We start from the raw sequence: 20,252 nt of genomic DNA on the forward strand, positions 1-20,252 counted from the left end.
TTTAACAAAGAAACCAATATTCGAGGTTGAGTCCGAGGGAGCTTATTTAACCTTTGGTCTTAGAACAGGGTTTACAGTCTGCGCCCCAGGAGAACCCGGAACACTGGTCTCAGACTTCAGCTTCCTCTAACCTCTCAGCTGACCCTCTCCCCTCTTTGAAAAGAAACCCCCCAATGCCTCGAGTTCCGGGAGCCTGAAATTAGGAGATCCCCCTCAAAGAGGATGCGTTTTACTGATCAGCTATAAGAAAAGAGGGAAACTTCTCTTCCTCTCTCCCGCTTTGGTCAGCCGTGGCCAGGCGGCGACAGGACAGGTAAAGGCGGCCGGGACTTCTCGCTGCCCCTCTCGGAAGGGGTCCGCGGCGGTCCCCGGGTGATCCGGCGGGCTTCAGGACCCAGCGGCGCGCGTCCCGGAAGGGGCAGGAGCAGGGGCGGGGCCACGCGCCGCGCGCCGGGCCGGCGGGTTTGAATCGCGCGCATGCGCGAGCGCGGGAGGCGGGGTGGGGTCCCGGGCGGCCGCGCGCTCGGGGGGTTCGAGCATTACACGCGGGGAGACCGCGGCGGGAGCGCTGAGCTCTTCTTATCCCGGTCCAGTGCGCGGGAAGCCCGGGTCCTGCGCGTCCTCACGGGCTAGCGGGCTTGGAGGCGGGTCCGGAAGGCAGCGGAGCGCCCAGGTAGGGCCCTCCTGGGCCTTGGCGGCCTCCCCTGAGGGGACCGGAGTCCGCCCTGAGGGGAGACCGGAGTCCGCCGGGCGCTCTCCTCCGCGGGTTCGTACTCTGGCCTCTCGGTGGGCGGGCGGCCTCGAGAACCCGCGAGCGCGCCGGGCGCTCACTCTGTGCTGTTCCCAGTCAGAGGGAGCCGTCGTGCTGCTTCCAGCGGTGAGACTTGCGAGCGTGAAGTGAGGGCGCGCGCGGCAGAGCTGTGCCCGGCCCGAGGCAAACGCAGAGGAAAGTCAGCGGCAGATCTTTTTTTCCGTGTACCTCCGCCTCAGCGCCCTTCGCTGCCTCCCCTCCGCCTTCTCCAGCCCCCAGGGTCCCCGCAGGACCCGCCTCCTTCCACTCCTGTCTCCCTCCAGACCATTCTCCGGACAGAGCTGCTGTTCTTCAGGCTCTCGGTCGTGTCCTTCTTTTTGAGACCCCATGGACAGCAGCAGCTAGGCTTTCCTGTCCTTCACCATCTCCCAGAGTTGGCTCAAATCAGGTCCATTGAGTCGGTGATGCTATCCAGCCATCTCATCCTCTGTCGTCCCCTTCTACCAGAGGATGTTGGGGTGCAGAGTTGTAAGGAGCCGAATATTTTAGAAGTAAATCGGACAAGGTACTCCCCTTCAGTGTAGCCCCACTGTTCTTAAAGTCCAGGATCTGTAACTTGACTCCTTATTCCTGCTACCCCCCTTCGTCTTGGACCACTTCCCTGTCTTCCTTACCCGGGTCCGGGTCTGTTTTCTGGAGTTAACTGCAGCCTTCTTCTGGCCATTGCAGGTTGGGTTCTTTCACTTGGAATACTCTTCTTTCCCACCTCCACTTTATTTGGCTGTTTCCTTTTCTTCTTTGGGCTCTCAGTTAAATGTTAAATTCAGGATATTATAAGGTAAAGGCATCTGTGTTACTTTCTCATACCTATAAAATATAATGAATATAATGAATATTTGTAAAGATATCTTGGTCTTCTTGGCTATTTTTTGTTCCTGTCGGTCTGTTTCTTTCTCCCTGAAGTATAAACTTTCCTAAGGCGGAAGCTGTTTCTATGCTATTAATTTCTTATTCCCAGAGCTTGACACATAGAAACTGCTCAATAAATATTTTCTGAACAAACTCTGGGAGGTAGATCTGATACCCACTTTCAGAGGAGAGAATTGAGGCTGAGCAATTATGTAACCTGCCCAAGTGCATATTTACATTGCACGCTAGTAAAGTAATACTCAAAATTCTCCAAGCCAGGCTTTAGCAATATGTGAACCGTGAACTTCCAGATATTCAAGCTGGTTTTAGAAAAGGCAGAGGAACCAGAGATCAAATTGCCAACATCCGCTGGATCATCAAAAAAGCAAGAGAGTTCCAGAAAAACATGTATTTCTGCTTTATTGACTATGCCAAAGCCTTTGACAGTGTGGATCACAATAAACTGTGGAAAATTCTTCAAGAGATGGGAATACCAGACCACCTGACCTGCCTCTTGAGAAACCTATATGCAGGTCAGGAAGCAACAGTTAGAACTGGCCATGGAACAACGGACCGGTTCCAAATAGGAAAAGGAGTACGTCAAGGCTGTATATTGTCACCCTGCTTGTTTAATTTATATGCAGAGTACATCATGAGAAACACTGGGCTGGAAGAAGCACAAGCTGGAATCAAGATTGCCTGGAGAAATATCAATAACCTCAGATATGCAGATGACACCACCCTTATGGCAGAAAGTGAAGAGGAACTCAAAAGCCTCTTGATGAAAGTGAAAGAAGAGAGTGAAAAAGTTGGCTTAAAGCTCAACATTCAGAAAACTAAGATCATGGCATCAAGTCTCATCACTTCATGGCAAACAGATGGGGAAACAGTGGAAACAGTGTCAGACTTTATTTTGGGGGGCTCCAAGATCACTGCAGATGGTGATTGCAGCCATGAAATTAAAAGACGCTTACTCCTTGGAAGGAAAGTTATGACCAACCTAGATAGCATATTAAAAAGCAGAGACATTACTTTGCCAACAAAGGTCCGTCTAGTCAAGGCTATGGTTTTTCCAGCAGTCATGTATGGATATGAGAGTTGAACTGTGAAGGAAGCTGAGCGCCGATGAATCGATGCTTTTGAACTGTGGTGTTGGAGAAGACTCTTGAGAGTCCCATCGACTGCAAGGAGATCCAACCAGTCCATCGTAAAGTAGATCAGTCCTGGGTGTTCATTGGAAGGACTGATACTGAAGCTCAAACTCCAGTCCTTTGGCCACCTCATGCGAAGAGTTGACTCATTGGAAAAGACTCTGATGCTGGGAGGGATTGGGGGCAGGAGGAGAAGGGGACGACAGAGGGTGAGATGGCTGGATGGCATCACTGACTTGATGGACGTGAGTTTGAGTGAACTCTGGGATTTGGTGATGGACAGGGAGACCTGGTGTGCTGCAGTTCATGGGTTTGCAAAGAGTCAGACACGACTGAAGGACTGAACTGAATGACTGGATTTGACATTGGAGTCCATATTTGCCCACTACTGGCCACACCTGGCCTCAGTTGAGATTGATTCCCATGCCCCCCCCCCTCCAATGCTTTGCAAGCTCTATAAGAAGCAGCTGAAAGTGTAAAAGAAATAGCCCAGCTGGGACTAGGATGGTAGGGGAAGAGGAGGAGCTAGCAGCTTTAAGAGGAGTATACCTTTGCATTCACAATTTTTTTTAGTATCTAATAGGCACTAATGTTATGAGTTGACATTTGGTGGTAGAGTTTCTTTAGATTTCTACCCTCCTTGGCATAGTAGCTTAATGTGTTTGCCGAATTTCATTAATGTGGTTGGTTACTTCCCCAGTGTTGTCTTACTCTCAACAGCTGTACTACTGTTTGCTTAATGTTTTTATTTGAACCCACTTTTACATAAACACTGTCTTTAAGAAGTAAACTTTAGTTACTGTAAATGTCATGGATCCGTTAGATACCTCCTGCTCACGTTAAACCAAAGTGTTACTGGTGCCTGCAGAAGAGCCCAAAGCCTGTTATTTGTTCAAAAGTAGGATTAAAGGCATTTCTACAAACAACCTCCTCCTTGATTAAGCTGAGGGATTGGATAGGAATGGAGAAGAGAGGTAGTTTCATAATGAGAGATTAATGTCAGGCCCCAGTCATCTCCACTTTGGGAAACACTGTACTTTGATGACCCAAATGATGTCAGATCTTCGAGTCAGCGCACATGGGTTGTAATTCTGATTCTAGTGCCATCACTTACCCAGAGAGTGATGTTAGACCTGTGCTGTGCCAGATACCACTCAGGCATTTAAGATCAAGATCCAGGTGGAAAGACTAGAGGAGAAGGTGAGCGGGGTTTCTGCTGTCACTTTATTTGCCAGGTTCCCATGGCAGACTCTGCTCATGTGCCCTGAACACCCACACAGCAGCTGATGTTAGTGAAAACAGCTCAGCATCTGGTAAGTGTCAGGTGTGCTATACGTGTGTCCTAAAAGCTCAGGACACGGAATTTGAGAGCAAGAGAATGAGTTTGCCAGTGTCTGTGCGACCCTGTGGACTGTAACCCGCCAGTCTCCTCTGTCCATGGAATTCTCCAGTGGAGAATACTGCAGTGGGTTGCCCTGCCGTCCTCCAGGGGATCTTCCCGACCCAGGGATCAAATCCCACGTTTTTTTTGTCTCTTAAGTCTCCTGCATTGGCAGACATGTTCTTTACTATTAGCACCACCTGGGAACTGGTGAATGGGAAATAACAAGATTTTTGCCTTTCTTTTCCAGAAGCATGATGTCCCAGGAAGGCAATTATGGGAAGTGGACGATATCCAGTAGTGATGAAAGTGAGGAGGAGAAGCCGCAGCCGGACAAGCCATCTGCCTCTCTCCTTCCCGACGCCGGGCAGGGCGCCGCCGGGCAGCTGAAGTACACCTGCTCCGAGGCTCGGAAAGCTGCCCACAGGAGGAAGCTGGAGCCCATGAAATTCAGCAGCACAGACTCAGTTTCAGAAGCTTCACCTTGCAAAAGACAGAAGACCGGTTCCCAGGAGGACCTGGGCTGGTGTCTGTCCAGCAGTGAGGATGAACTGCCTCAAGAGCTGCAGCAGGAGCAGGCGAAGGACTCGAGGGTCAAAGAGGAGCAAGGCCCCCCTTCTCCCAGGGACCGCACAGCTCGGGGAGCTGGGCCTCATGGCCCCCCCACCAGCTGTGGGCTCCCGGAGGAGGAAGACGAGCAGGAAACGTCAGGGGAAGGCCAGGACGTCTGGGACTTGCTGGATAAAGGGAACCCCTTCCAGTTCTACCTCACGAGAGTCTCTGGGATTAAGCCCAAGTATAACGCGGGAGCCCTCCACATCAAGGGTGAGTGAAGCTGGGGAACGGGAGCCCTCACACTGCATTGAGGGGGTCCCCCTTGGTCAAACAGGAGGACCTCCTAGGAAGGACCTCCAAGAACACTCTTAGGGGAAAATAACCATTTTGACAGCAAACTGTTTCCTCAGGTCAGGAAGCCAGTGGCTGCTTCCCACAGCCCAGTAGATGAGGGGTCCCCAACCCCCAGGATCTCATGGCTGATGACTCGAGGTGGAGCTGATGTCATAACAGTAGAAGTGAAGTGCGCAGTACATGCCACGCGCCTGAATCATCTGGAAACACTCCCCCACTGCAGTCCATGGAGAAACTGTCGTCCACAGAATCAGTCCCTGGTGCCAAAAGGGTTGGGGACCACGGCTGTGCACCCCCTGGTGGAAGCCTTCAGACAGTGCTTAGTGGTGCTTCACTTGTAAAGGTTACACTTGATCCGGTAACACTTGATCTAGAAAGTAGCCAGTAATGGACAGCAGTAGTTCCCTTGGACCAGAGCGTCAGCATCCCCTGGAGCTTATTAAAAGTGCCAGTTCTCAGCCTCCCCTCCAGAGTCCTTGTATCTGACTCTGGGAGCCCGGCTCTGCAGTCTGCTTTCACGAGCCCTTCGGGGGATTCTGTTGCCTGAGCGAGTTTGAGGACCACTGTGTGAAAACCTGGGCTTGGTTCTGGGTGAAAACATGAGCGCCCTGGTCTTTGGTTTCTGTCTCAGGGAACGTCTGTGTGATACTGTGATATATATAGACATTTGGTCTTCCCACTGGTTTTAGTTGGGTGTTGGTTTTTTTGTCCCAGGTTCTTGAAATAGCTACAAATTAATTAAAGGTGAAAGGAGTATATTTTGTTATTCATAAGGAGCCCCTTTCAACCACACCTGTTTATTTTAATGCAGAGACTTTTGGAATGCCCCTAGGAATGGGGTTGGGGGGGCAGGAGGTGGAGCTGGTTGCCTGGGGAACCAACCTTGTGGTTAAAGTTGGAACTTTCAGCCCCAGCCCCAACCTCTAGGGAAGGGTCCAGTCAATCACTAGTGGCCAATGATTTAATTAGTCTTGCCTGTGTGAAAAAACAAAAAAACAAAAAGCAAACCCAAAACCTCCCTTTAGAGGTCCTCGGCGCTTCCAGGTTAGTGTACACAGGAGGCGCTGGGCCTGGTGCGCCTGGAAGGGGTGTGGCGAGCCCCTCCCCCGTACCTTGACCTGTGCTCGTCTTCCTCTGGCTGTTCCCAAGTTGCATCCTTTTATGAAAAACTGGTGATCTGGTGAATAAAGGGCCTTCCTGAGTTCTGTGAGGCACTGCGCAAATGATCAAACCCAAGGGGAGGGGTGGTGGGTGAGGCTTAGACGTGCAGGGTCTGGCCTTGTGATCGGCCTCTGAGCCTGAGATGGGGGCAGCCCTTCACCCGTGGGGTCCAGTGCCAGCTGCAGGCGGACGCTGGTGGAACTGAGTTCAGCTGTAGGACAGGCAGCTGGTGTCTGGAGGATGGGTCTGTGAGGGAACACCCCACGCTCCCCGCTGCACTTATGGTCACAAGTATTGACTGCAGAGAGGAAACAAGGCTTGCCTTTGAGACACCAGCAGGAGCCTTAGAATCCTGGAGACAGACTTGAATCCGGCCTCAGCATTTGCCTGCTGTGTTGGTAATTGACAAAGGACCTTTGTTGTTATTCTGACTCTCTTCGACCCCATGGACTGCAGCACACCAGGCCTCCCTGTCCATCACCAATCCCGGAGTTTACTCAAACTCATGTCCACTGAGTTGGTGATGCCATCCAACCATCTCATCCTCTGTCGTCCCCTTCTCCTCCCGCCTTCAGTCTCTCCCAGCATCAGGGTCTTTCCCAATGAGTCGGTTCTTGAAGTCATGTACAAAATATTGGGGCTTCAGCAAACAAAGGACCTAACATTCTTCAGAATTTTACTCACCTTTAAACTGGAAATTCAGAAAAAAGAAAAGAAAACGGGGTCGGGGGAGAAAACACATGAAGCGCCCAGCACAGCATGTTCACAGAGCCACACAGCAGGTGTGCAGAGTAGACGTTGCGCCTTATTTCACAGCACCGTTCTTGCCCACATTCAAGAACAGGCTGTGTTCACTGTGAATAGTATTTTAATCATACATCAAATGTGTAATTGACCAAAAATTTCCTTCAGGGTTTTCTGTAACACCCTGTGGAATCCCTGAACAAACTTTCTGGCTAAACCAATACATCTTGTGTGTGATGTATAAATGTTGGTGTATTTAATTCCATACTATAAGGAGTTTGATTGTACAAGTTGTTTCTTTTTCCTTTCTGCAAATGTCTAACTGCTCTGAGGAAATGTAAGATAGATTTCAGTGTCATATTGAGAGAGATTGAAACAGGAAATAGAGAGATATGCAAGGCTTTGCTATATGTAATAAACTGATAACACTAGCTGTTAGCACCAAGATACGAAGGAAGGGGAGGTAACGTTTATGATAGGAGCTTTTATGTGGGTTATGTAGGTGATGTCCTTTAATTCTCATAGCAGCCTTGTGAGTAGATGTTAACAGTTGTCCTCCTTGAATCCGTGACCGATCTGCAGAGAACTTGAATAAACCCGCCCAAGGTCACAGGAATATGGTTGAACTGGGATTTGAATGCAGGCATTCTGGCATCACGGCTTCCCTTGTGGCTCAGCTGGTGAAGAATCCGCCTGCAAAGTGGGAGACCGGGGTGCTATCCCTGGGTTGGGAATATTCCCTGGAGAAGGATGGGTGCTACCCACCCCAGTATTCTGGCCTGGAGAATTCCATGGACTATCGTCCATAGGGTTGCAAAGAGTTGGACACAACTGAGTGACTTGCACTTTCATTCTGGCATGAAGTGCATACTCCTAAGGTATCCCACACCAGCAAATGCCATAATTGTAGGTTATTTAGATCTCAAGGAGGAGGAACTTCAGATAATTCAGAAAGGTAGAAAGAGGGGCTGCAGTGGGAAGAAATGGGGAAACTACATACCGTGATTTCTTTTTGATTGTTCAACTCTCCCTTAAAGACAGGACCTTCCAGAGCTTCCCTTCCCTGGTAGTGTAGTAGTTAAGACACTCTGCTTCCACTGCAGGGGGCATGGGTTCAGTCCCTGGTCAGGGAACTAAGATTCCACAAGTCACATGCAGCCCAAAAATAGAAGAAAAAAAATTTTTTTAATTAACAAGATTTGGAAAAAGGAAGGATGTGTATCATTCTCATTCTCATTGACAGTTTCCAAAACTGACTAGTCACCCAGTTCTAAAGTTGTAGATCTTGATTTTCCCCATTATGTTCAGTTAAATAATAGTGATACATAATAAATACTATCAGCCCAGGGAAATTTTCTGGAACATTAAAGTCTAGCCTCATAGGAACTCTTCAGCGCACCATTTTCTAAGCCAAATTCTGCCCATCAGTGACTGTTTAATAAGTCAGTTGTGATCATTATTAGGTAATTTTAATCAAAAATATGAATTTGATGTTTTGTCTCCTCAGATATTTTATCTCCTCTCTTTGGGACACTTGTTTCTTCAGCTCAGGTGAGTTTCCAGTTTGGTCTTTGGGTGGGAGGGGGACACAGAAACCACTTTTGAGGAAAATGAGCAGTGGGATCTGTGGGTCAGTCCCGTGCAGGGTCCCCAAGATGGCACCTACCTGGAGGCCAGCACCCAGCACCACGGTTGTGGGATCCATCAGCCTGGAACGTGGATGCACACTCACTGGGGCTTCTGACTCTTATTTCCTGACTGGCCAGGAAATCATCCTGGAAATTCCACCGCGGGGAACGTCTCTCTGGCACACTGATAATCTCACGGGACTCTGATGCCGCTCCTTGGGAGGTGTGGGTAGAGAGGTGAGGGCCACATCAAGTTTGATTTGAGTTAGAGAAATAAATGAGAAATTCCCTACACCCTCCACAGAGAAGCGAGGAAAAGTTACGGATGCATGTTTCATTGCTCCTGTCTGACAGGCCTGGTCCCTTTGTGTTGATAAAGCACCTTAAGGTGCCAGGCTCTCCAGCAGATAGAGCAAGGTATTGTCCCTAAAGAAGGCAGAGCTTCCTGTGTGCTTCACATTCTCCTTGGCAGCAGAAATCCTGGTCTCTAGATGGAACATGGGGTGAATTTGTGTGTGTTCTCCCAGCTAGAATGTGTCATTATGTTCAGGAGAGGGGCCAGGGATTACCCAGGCATGGGGAGGACACCCACAGGTAAGTCTGGTCCAGAACTTGTAGTCTGATGTATGTCGTAAGCCTGTAGTGAATGTCCAATTCCAGGCACCTGTTTACAAACCTAACTCAGTAGATTGCACACGTTGCAACTGACAGATTCCCCTTCTCCAGGGGATCTTCTCAGCCCAGGGTCTCTGGCATTGCAGGCAGATTCTTTACCGTCTGAGCCACTAGGGAAGCCCCTTCATTACTGTATGGAAAAACCCAAAGTAACTTTTTGACCAACCAAATACAAATGCTGCCACAGTGCAGACATAATTTTCTGTTTTCTCAGGCACTGCCTCACTGACTCAGAACCTTTAAGCCATGTATTCCCCTCGGGATGTATTTTAGGTTTGTAAGTATTGCAGCATAATGGTCCAGGTTTAGAAATAACACTGTGTGTAGTTCATGATTAGTTTAGAGTCTCTTTCATTTCAGTAACTAGACACTTCTCCTTATGAACTGCTTTTCTAAATTGCCCATGATGTCTTTTCTTTCCTCCCATCTAGTTTAACTACTGCTTTGACGTGGACTGGCTCATAAGACAGTATCCACCAGAGTTCAGGTGAGTTGTGCAAAATGATGGATGACATCAAAACTCTAATTAATGGAGCTTGAAAACACAAGATCTGTGTTTCTCAGGTACCTGCTGTCCATCTTTGAATATTTCTTTTGAAACTATTGAAATCTTTATAACATTATTATAATGGGAAAGCAGCCTTTTTTTTTTTTTTATCATCTATTCTAAACTAATCACAAGCCTTCTTAATACAGATTTTAGCATGTCCCTCTGTTCTGTCCAGAAGTAGGGTAGGACAAATTTCAACCTGAATAAAAGAATTTTAGGTCCAATGCTCATAGGAAGGAAAAGGTCATTGCCACCTGCGTTCTTGACCCGTAAGCCTGCACTTCACCTAGCACTTTGATGCTGGATTGTTTTTTTGTTTTTTTTGTTTGAGTCTCTCTTGTTTCACAGGTGATTCTTTCTGGAGCTCAGAAGTTAATGCAGGAGTCATAGGGCCTTCCATGACGCAGATATGGAGGTAATGTTAGGCAGTGCAGACCAAATCAAGATCCCATTGCATGGTGACATGCCCCCTGTCCCATTTCCAGTGCATCCACTTGGCAGAATCCCGTAGCAGCAAGTAAAGTGGAGGGATACACATGCAGAAAAATGGTCGTCAGGATCCTCAAAGTCCATGCTGCATTGAGCACGTCAGACTGCGAACTTTCATTGTTAATTGTGTGTGTGTGTGTGTGTGTGTGTGTGTGTGTGTGTCTCAGTCGTGTCCGACTCTTTGTGACCCCATGGGCTGTAGCCCACCAGTCTCCTCTGTCCATGCAATTCTCCAGGCAAGAACAGTGGAGTGGGTTAGCATGCCCTTCTGCAGGGTATCCCAACCCAGGGATTGAACCTTGGTCTCCTGCATTGCATACAGATTCTTTACTATCTGAGCCACCAGGGAGGATCTATAGACAGAATGCTGTTGAAATTTCCCAAGCAGCTTTGACACTCAAACCTGTAACATTTAAGATTAGTTGTAGCTGCATGTAATGGAAAAACGAAAATAAGTGATTTAAACCAGGGCTTCCCAGGTGGCTCAGTGGTAAAGGATCCATCTGCAGTGCAGGAGACTTGGGTTCAATCCTTGATCAGGAAGATACCCTGGGGAAGGAAATGGCTACCTACTCCAGTATTCTTGCCTGGAAAATTCCATGGACAGAGGAACCTGGCAGGCTGCAGTCCATGGGGTCACAAAGAGTTGGACACAACCGAGCACGCATGCCCACAAATCTGAGAGAGAATTTCCCCAGCCTGCTCAAAGGACTGGATGACGCCTGTTCACATTAGGGAGGGTGATCTGCTTTACTGAGCCACCAGTTCAAATGCTGATCGTATCCAGAAATGCCCTTGCAGACACACCCAGAAATCATGTTTATCTGGGCACTCTTAGCCCCGTGAAGTTGACACAAAATTAACCATCATGCAGCCTTTTTGTGATAGTTTTTAGAACACTAGTAAATTTGAAGTGAGGCTTCCCTGGTGGTTCAGTGAAAGAATCTGCCTGCCAATGCAGGGGAGGCCAGTTCAATCCCTGGGTGAGGAAGATCCCCTGGAAGAGGAAATGGCATCCCACTCCAGTATTCTTGCCTGGAGAATCCCATGGACAGAGGAGCCTGGCGGGCTACAGTCCATAGGGTCACAAAGAGTCAGACTCAACTGAGCACACGCAAGCCAACTTGAAGTAATTAATGAAGACTACCATTTCTGTCAGTAAGGTTTAATCTTTTTTTAAAAAAACAACCTGATCTGATAACACAGTTTCTGGACGGTAGATGCATGATTATCTATTACATTATTCTCTGTACTCTTTTTCTGGTTACAAAACAGAAAATTTGTTCCAGATAGAAAGTACCTGAGAAGGTGTGTCTCTTTGTTTTCCTGAACATACTAGCATGAGGCTGTTGGGGTTAGGGTTAGTCCCGGATGAGTGTTTGCTGTCACGTTTCTGTTTAGTTGAGCGTGATCCCTTCATGTGTGACAGAGCATCATTCTGCACGTGACTGATGACCGTGGAAGTTGTTCATCTTATTTGATTGCTTGTTGGAGAAAAATCCAATTTTTGTTTTGTTGGGCGAGCTTTTAAAAATATATTGACTTATAAGGATTATGGCACTTCGAATTAACCAGAGTAGATCATGGTTCTCTTAAAGGCCTTGTTAATCTATTACTGCAGAATTTTTTTTTCAAACTTTAAACTTCTTATTTTGTATTGGTGTATGCTAAGTCGCTTCAGTCGTGTCCGAGTCTGTGCGACCCCATAGATGGCAGCCCACCAGGCTCCCCTGTCCCTGGGATTCTCCAGGCAAGAACACTGGAGTGGGTTGCCATTTCCTTCTCCAGTGCATGAAAGTGAAGTTGCTCAGTCATGTCCGGCCCTCAGCGACCCCATGGACTGCAGCCTTCCAGGCTCCTCCATCCATGGGATTTTCCAGGCAAGAGTACTGGGTTGGGGTGCCATTGCCTTCTCCGGCATATAGCCAACTAATAATGTGGTAGTTTCAGGTGAACAGTGAAGGGACTCAGCCAGACATATACACGTGTCCATTCTTCCCCAGACCAGTGTCCCATCCAGGCTGACCCATAACATTGCTGTACAATTGGTCCTTGTTATCCATGTTGAATATAGCAGTGTGTACATGACCTTGCCAAACTCCCGAACTATCCCTTCCCCGCCTCAGGCAACCATAAGTTCCTTTTCTAAGTCTGCAAGTCTCTTTCTGTTTTGTAAGTAAGTTCATTTGTATCGTTTCTTTTAGATTCCACATTTAAGGGCTGTCACACTATATCTCTCCTTCTCTGACTCTCTTCACTCAGTATGAATCTCTCTAGGTCCATCCATGTGCTGCCAATGACATGATTTCATTCCTTTTTATGGCTGAGTAATATTCCATTGTGTATATGTACCACATGTTCTTTATCCATTCCTCTATCAATGAACATTTGGGTTGTTTACATCTCTCGGCCATCACAAACAGTACTCCTGCAGAATATTTTTATATTGTCCTTTTGAATTGAAAAACAGGGCATTTCTGGCGCACACTGGGCTCGTTTCACTGAAATATAACTCCTAGTGAATCTGCGTGCATGGACCTGGGCCCTTGCACTCTTGTATCCTGGGCGTGTGGTGCAGACCTCACTCACAGTAGGTGTTTAATGAAGGGATGGCGAGTGAGGAAGTGACCTATTGTTTGGTCCAGAACAAGGGAAAGAAAGGAGCATCACGCTCCACAGCACTAAGTGTGGTCTCTCCATCTAATCACAGAGCTGATGGTGCGTCCTTTTGGACCAAAGAAGAGAATTGCTCAAGGACCTAGGGCAGTCCCAGCCCCCCTGGGTCACTGCAGAGATGCAGGATCAGGCCACGGGGCCCCCAGTGAAGGTGACCACTTAGCAAAGGTTAACTGGTCACTTGCCCTGTGCTGGCCCTGTGCTCCGTCACCACACGGGCCGGACACACGTGTCGGTGATCAGCGTTCCTTCACTGGCACCAGACCAGCTTCATGAATGAGGGGTTTCAAATACCTGTGATCTCCTTTCAGGAAGAAACCAGTCCTGCTTGTGCATGGCGACAAACGGGAAGCAAAGGCTCACCTCCTTGCCGAGGCGAAGCCTTACGGGAACGTTACCCTCTGCCAGGTAAGCTGCTTATTGCCATTCAAGGTCACGCTTAGGCTGAGAGCTGGAAGGAAACTGTACGTTCAGTGTGTCCACCCTCCTCATGCAGGAATCCTCTCTCCAGCATCACCAACAGACGTCTGTCCAGCCTTGGCTTAAATGCTTCCTGAGGTTGCCTGTCCTATTCCTGGGTAACCTTCATGGTTGAAAGCTTTTTCTCTATGTTGACCCAGTTTCTCTGTAATTAGTCAGGGTCTCCAGAGAAACAGAACCAGTAAGGTTATACGTGTGTGTGTTTGAATTTGTAGAGACATTGACTTTAGAAGAGCTGGCTCACGTGATTGTGTGGGCTGGCAAGTCCAGCATCGGCCGGGTAAGCTGGACACCTTGAGAAGCGTTGATGTTACGGTTTGGGTCCAAAGACCGACTAGAGACTGATTCCCTCTTCCTTGTGAGAACCAGTCTTTTAATTTTTTTTTCTCTTAACAACTTCAACTGACTGACTAAGGCTCACATTCTGGAGGGTAATCTCCTTTCCTTACAGTTCACTGATTTAAATGTTGTTATTCAGTCACTAAGTTGTGTCTGACTTTTCGTAATCCATGGACTGTAGCATGCCAAGCTCCTCTGTCTTCCACTGTGTCCTGGAGTTTGCTCAGATTCATTGATTCAAATGTTAATCTCCTAAAAAAAAAAAAAAATGCCTTCACACACCGTGTCAGCAGGCATCTGGGCACTGTGGCCTGGCCGCGGTGACGCGCCCTCCCTCCCTGCCTCCCGCCTGGTCCTCGCTCTCCCCTCTGGGGTCACACAGCCCCGTTGGTGTCGGTGGTTCTCGTGTTTGAAGTCATCTATCTCGTCTTCCCGGTTTTCTCATCCAGGTTCCAGCGTTTGCTTTCTTCACTGCACCTGGCGCATCAAGGGTCCCCTTCTTTCCCCAAGTTGCCAGTCCGCTGGTTGACATCTGTTTTGTCCATGGCCCTCTGGAAGCAGAGGGTTCCACGGGGAGCAGGTTCTCTGGAGTCAGTTCAGTGGCAGTTTCTGTGAGGGCAGCTTCACACTGGTAGTTTTTAGTGTGACCACCTACCTAACTTATATTTAGCTGCCATTGACATTTTACCCACAGCCCTTAGATCCTTTTTAAAGACTTTTTTTTTTACTGTGGACCATTTTTGAAGTCTTTATTGAATTTGTTACAATATCGCTTCTGTTGTTTATGTTCTGTTTTTGTAGGCAGCGAAGCTTGATGAGATCTTAGCTCTCCAAACAGGGATCAGACCCACACCCCCTGCGTTGGAAGGCAGAGTCTTAAGCACTGGGCCACCTGGGATGTCCTGCCGTTGGTTCTTTTTCACAAGAATCACTTAATACTGGAGAGACTTAGATTGAAACCCAACCTTAGAAAACTACCTTGCGAGTTGCACAGTGCATGTGATTCAAGTCCCACGAGGGGCAGTCACTGGTCTCATAGCAGGCTTGGTTTGCTGGGACCAGAGCAGAGAGGAGGCAGAGAGAAGGCTGTGGCCCGGCTTTCCTGTCGTCCTCATTGTTCAGTCACTCAGGCATGTCCAGCTCTTTGCCGCCCCGTGGACTGCAGCACGCCAGGCTTCCCTGACCTTCACTACCTCCCAGAGTTAGCTCAGACCTGATGCCATCCAACCATCTCGTCCTCTGTCACCCTCTTCTCCTCCTGACCTCAATTTTTCCCATTTTTTCTATATCCCTGTAATTTTGTCCTGATACTTTCCAGTCAGCACATGGAAATACAGTGTGACCGATGAGTGAGTCTTGGAGTTTCCTTCAGGCTCATTGTTTTAGACTCATGTCTGAAAGGGTCTTTTTGTATGTGGCATTTGGTGTAAGAAGCAGGGGTGGCAAGGAATTAAGAAATGTTGATGATCTCCTTCCTGTGGTGGTTCTGAAGTGGCTGGTGAATGTGCGCCTTTTCCTGTTTGAGCAGGTGGGTCAGTCCATTCCTGAGCAGCTTGATGAATGAATCTTTCATGGCCCTTTTCTCTCCTGGCCAATAGCTTAGTGCAATTGACTCAGGATTTCTGCCCTTGGAGTATAGACAGAGACAAGGGTAAATTACATAGAACCTGATTCTTTTTATTTTCCATTTACTTTCTAATGTCCTTTTTCTTCCATTCATACAAGATTAAAGAATCCCAGCTCCCAAGGGTTTTATCATTCTTCAGTTCAGTTCAGTTGCTCAGTCGTGTCCGACTCTTCGCGACCCCATGAATCACAGCAGACCAGGCCTCCCTGTCCATCACCAACTCCCGGAGTTCACTCAGACTCACGTCCATCGAGTCAGTGATGCCATCCAGCCATCTCATCCTCTGTCGTCCCCTTCTCCTCCAGCCCCCAATCTTTCCCAGCATCAGGGTCTTTTCAAATCAGCTCTTCACATCAGGTGGCCAAAGTTCTGGAGTTTCAGCTTCAACATCAGTCCTTCCAATGAACACCTAGGACGGATCTCCTTTAGGATGGACTGGTTGGATCTGCAAAGCATCAGTCATTCTTCAGCTGTAGAATATTAACTGTGTGTGTATGTGTATTATTTTAAAGATAAAAACAGTGAGAAATCTCAATCTGATCAATTTTAAACCTATCTCACAACATTTTTCCTGTGATTTAACTCACTGTACTCTGTGTAGTTGGAGTTTTAAATCATTCCATCTCTAACCATCCTGTTTAGGCTCGCCTGCTGCACAAGATCCTCCTTTGATTAGCAGTTGCCTAAATTTTTTTGACATCTCTAACTTTTTCATCTTGAGGCATATTCTGCTTAATTAAGGTCTTGCTATACCAGATGTTAGATAAAATGTTTTACTCCCTCACCTACCCCCCAGTTTGTTTGTAAAATTATCATTTTGTAACATGAAAATGGATATAACATTATCTTTACTTTCAACACTTGCTATGTTAAAAATACAAGAAAACTTTTGTTTTAGCATCATAATGTCTCCATATCACCACCAACTTTTAATGTTTCTTTAAAATATGCTTGGAAAACTTATTGGATGTACTTGTATGAGCCAAATGTCTAATTATAAAACTTTGCATATAATCTCACTTGTTTTTACCAGTTTTCCGACAACTAAAGAAATTCGGCTTCTCGCTTCTAATTACTGTAATTAAAAATGCAGTATGTATTGAATCATTCTGGGTAACTTAAAAAAAAAAAGTTTTTAAATAAGCCTCACTGGATGCTGGTATTGTAAAGGCTGTCTTGGTGATCAAGGGCTTGCTCACTAGATGGCAGTAAAAACTTAAAAAAAAAATTGACCTGAATCTTTTCTAATTTTGTTTTAAATAAATACAGGTATTGTTGAGGTTTTTTTGTTTGTTTTTAATGACTTGACCTCTTTTTATATCCTAGGCAAAGTTGGATATTGCATTTGGAACACACCACACGTAAGCAATTTTTATGAAGTGCGGGGGGGGATTTGAGTTTAAAAGATTGAATGATGCTCTTCAGAAATCAGTCTTAAAAGGGACTCACATGTGACGATTTTGTTGCGGGGAAAGCTGTAAGTTAGGAAGTAGAGGACATGGAGTTTTTCCTAACAGTCTTAAGAACAAGTACCAGGAAATCAAAGTGTGGATCTGTGGGCCTGGACCGGACCCGACAGTCTGAATCTCTGACGTGGTTCCCGCTCTCTGCTCAGGACTTTCCTTACAGCCACCGGGGGCACAGGCAGGGATAGGCTGTGGTCCGTGGTCGTGAGTGACTGTAGACGTGGCCGTCACATGCCTGAAGGTTCCACTGGTTTAAAGAAAACCTTGTGATTTTTGTAAGATTCTAAGTTTCAGCAAATAGAATATTGTTAGGTCAGCTCTGTGCTGTGAATAAAAGAAAAACAATTTTGCAAGAAGTTGTCAGCCTAAGAGACTGGTACCTGTCCCTGCTTTTAAGACATCTCAGAAAATTCTCTCAGGGCGGTGTCGGAGACAGTGCAGGCCATAGGCAGGAGGAACTTTTCTCTTCCTACGTGACACATACCAGCTTGAGCCCCGTTTTAGTTGCGTCTTAAAACTTTTATGGAGCTCTTTTACATAATTGGTTCTCTAGCTGAGAAAAGAGTAAGACACGGTTGCCTTCATTTCAGTGTTTCTGTAAATCAAATGTATCTGAAGCATGTCTCTCTTCTGCGTGTGACGGCCTCGTCTTGCTTCTGGACCAGCAGTGGAAACGTCGTCTGCTGCTCCAGGCTTGTCCCTTTAGCACCTGTTCCTCCTGTTCCTAAGGCAACCAGGAAGCGTGGAGGTGGACGTGTTCGCCCGAGTCTTGCAGTGACCGCTGTTTTCCTGATATTATGCCCAAAACGAGGACATGTGCTCATCATTTGCTTTGTGAGCTTAAAGCTGTATTTTGCGTCTGTTTTCAGAAAGGAGCCAGAGCAGAAAGCCGCGAGCCACTTTGTGAAAGGACGCCTGTCCAGCCCACACCTTCTGGGTTTAGACGCTCTTGTGTAAACGTTGCCGCATTTACCGACCGCGCCTGATTGGTAGCTTTAGTGTTAGGGAGGGGTTGAGGGTTGTTGGGAGTGATCTCAAGCACCTGTGTCGCTGGGGAATCAATTGTTCTTTACATGGTGTAGAGCTCACAGAAGGGTAATTTCAGCCCAGGATACAAACAGCACTGAATAGACTGGACAGGCGTCTTAGGCTCCTGCCACTTCTCCACAGGAGACGCTGGTGGGCGGCAGCAGTCAGCTGTCCTGGGTCGACATTCTGCCCGGGAAGGGTCCCACCGGATGGACCCTTGTCCCCCACCCTTAGCTGGAATTCAGCCTAAATACCTTCCTGATTTGGAAATGCATTCAGCAGGCCCTGTCAGTCTTGTGGGTCCCGGTTCGCTGGCCTGCAGTGCTGGGCTCCTGCGTGGGACACACGTTCCAAGCCGGCAGTCAGCTTTTCTCGGGCACATTCACGCTGCACACTTAACTGTGTTACAGGTAGCCTTGGGAGAGCCTGGGGCCCAGAGGGACGGAGTGCTGGGCTGGCCTGGCTCTGACACAGCAACAACGAGGCAGTGGGCTCTCCTTTTCTTTTTTTTCCAAAAAATTGCTTGGTCCTTTGTCTTCATTTTATAGATTAAAGCCCCCAAGTCAATAGGCAGTCGTCCTCCAGTTAGTGTTGGAGACAGGACTAGAACTGTTTATTTTTACTTGGGTTCTTGGTTTACTTTGTTTTTTAAAGTTTTTTATTTTATCTTTTTTTAGTTAAAAAAATTTTTTTTATTTTTGGTCATGTGGCGTGTAGGACCTGTGTCCCCTGTAGTGGAAGTGCAGTCTTAAACACTGGACCGCCAGGGAATTCCCTTAATTTACTTTTGTTGCTTCCTCACTGGCAAAATTAAGTCTGTTTCCCTTGGCCCGTCCCCCTGGCCACACACACACATACACACTTTGCAAGTTCCATCCCCCCAGTCACACTCACACACCCCCCATCCCAGAGACGCACACTTTGAAAGTCCATTCCTCCTTTCCCGCCACCGCAGGCATTTTGCGGATTAAGCCCAGGAGGGCTCCTCATTCAGAGTGGCAAGTGCCGGGGAAGAGACGGCGGCAGAGCTCTCCCTCACCGGTAGTGTGCGCACTTTACACCTTAAAGTGCCGGTACCTGATAGGAGATTGAGCTCATGTCTTGAAATTACTTCCACTTGCTCATTTTAAAATGTGCTAAAAGTTATTCATTAAATATCTAGTATGCTCTTGAAGCCCAGCTCGGGGGATATAGAGCATTTTGAGACGGGCTGACTTTTGTCCTCGGAGCTCTCAGTCTTTGGGTGAGAGAGGCAGACAAACGTGAACTAGGAACGGCGGGAGGCCTTCCAGCTCCTGGTAATGTGTGGGGGACCCCCCAACAGAGTGGGGCTGCTGCGGTGACTCTGCGGGGTCTCTGGGGTCACACGGCCTTACCCACACCTGTGTTGTGGAGGATCTGGAAGTGACCAGACACAGCCGCGTCCTCCAGGAGCTCACGGTCCTCTTGGCGACAGTGAACGCACTCCATCTGTGTTTCCCAGATGCCCTGCCATCCAGGACCTACCTCATAGGGCTTTAGAATGCTGAGGCTTTCTGGTGGCCCCCAGAGCTGGGAGCGAAGGCACCTCCCAGGCCCCCGAGAATCCACAGCGGGGAGAAGCATCAGATATGCCCTGTAGCAGGGCGCAGAGCCCAGGGTGGGCCTCCCGCCCCACTGGGCTGTAGGAAGACCTCCTCCTTCCCCTTGGGATGTGCTCCCCTCTCTCACTTGGGCTGCCTGGACCCAGCCCCACCTGCCCGTGCCCAGAAACGGGAAGTAGCTGCTGCCCGCCCCCCACTGGGGAAGCCGTGCCCAAGGAACGCTGCGTGCAAGACGTGTGATCCCAGTACCCGCTGCTTCTGGTTCACGTGGGACCCGGGATGGTGCTCGTGGCCTCGCCCAGCCACGGCGTCTGCACTTGCATTATGAAGTGGGAATGGCAGTGCCTCCTCTGGATTAGGTGGGGCTTAGCGTGCTAGCATTAGGTGCCTGGCACATAAATTGCTGTTGTTCAATCACTAAGTTGTGTTCAACTGTTTGTAACCCCATGGACTGCATCATGCCAGGCCCCTCTGTCCTCCACTGTCTTCTGGAGTTTGCTCAAATTCATGTCTGTTGAGTTGGTGATGCCATCCAACCTTCTCATCCTCTGTCATCCCCTTCTCCCACCTTCAATCTTTGCCAGCATCAGGGTTTTTTCCAATGAGTCAGTTCTTTGCAACAGGTGACCAAAGTATTGGAGCTTCAACTTCAACATCAGTCCTTCCAATGAACACTCAGGACTAATTTCCTTTAGGATTGACTG

The 20,252-nt window shown here is 48.0% G+C and overlaps 1 protein-coding gene across 10 annotated transcripts in view; it reads left to right on the forward strand.

The window, feature by feature from the left end:
• Positions 1-242: 242 nt before the first annotated feature.
• The window catches only part of TDP1 (tyrosyl-DNA phosphodiesterase 1), a 73,023-nt gene continuing 53,013 nt past the window's right edge, over positions 243-20,252 (forward strand). Inside the window, exons 1-7 of one of the 10 annotated variants that reach the window (XM_027552705.1) lie at positions 485-673; positions 4,047-4,124; positions 4,443-5,017; positions 8,514-8,557; positions 9,741-9,796; positions 13,336-13,432; positions 16,797-16,831. In XM_027552705.1, coding sequence (XP_027408506.1) covers positions 4,447-5,017; positions 8,514-8,557; positions 9,741-9,796; positions 13,336-13,432; positions 16,797-16,831 — 803 coding nt within the window. In that variant the 5' untranslated portion in view covers positions 485-673; positions 4,047-4,124; positions 4,443-4,446. Of the gene's footprint in view, positions 314-484; positions 674-697; positions 878-919; positions 1,317-4,046; positions 4,125-4,442; positions 5,018-8,513; positions 8,558-9,740; positions 9,797-13,335; positions 13,433-16,796; positions 16,832-20,252 lie in introns of those variants that run through there. The other 9 variants (XM_027552707.1, XM_027552704.1, XM_027552710.1 and 6 more) reach the window with 9 other exon arrangements.

This window comes from Bos indicus x Bos taurus, chromosome 10, assembly GCF_003369695.1.
Source record: "Bos indicus x Bos taurus breed Angus x Brahman F1 hybrid chromosome 10, Bos_hybrid_MaternalHap_v2.0, whole genome shotgun sequence".
Taxonomy (NCBI): Eukaryota; Metazoa; Chordata; class Mammalia; order Artiodactyla; family Bovidae; genus Bos; species Bos indicus x Bos taurus.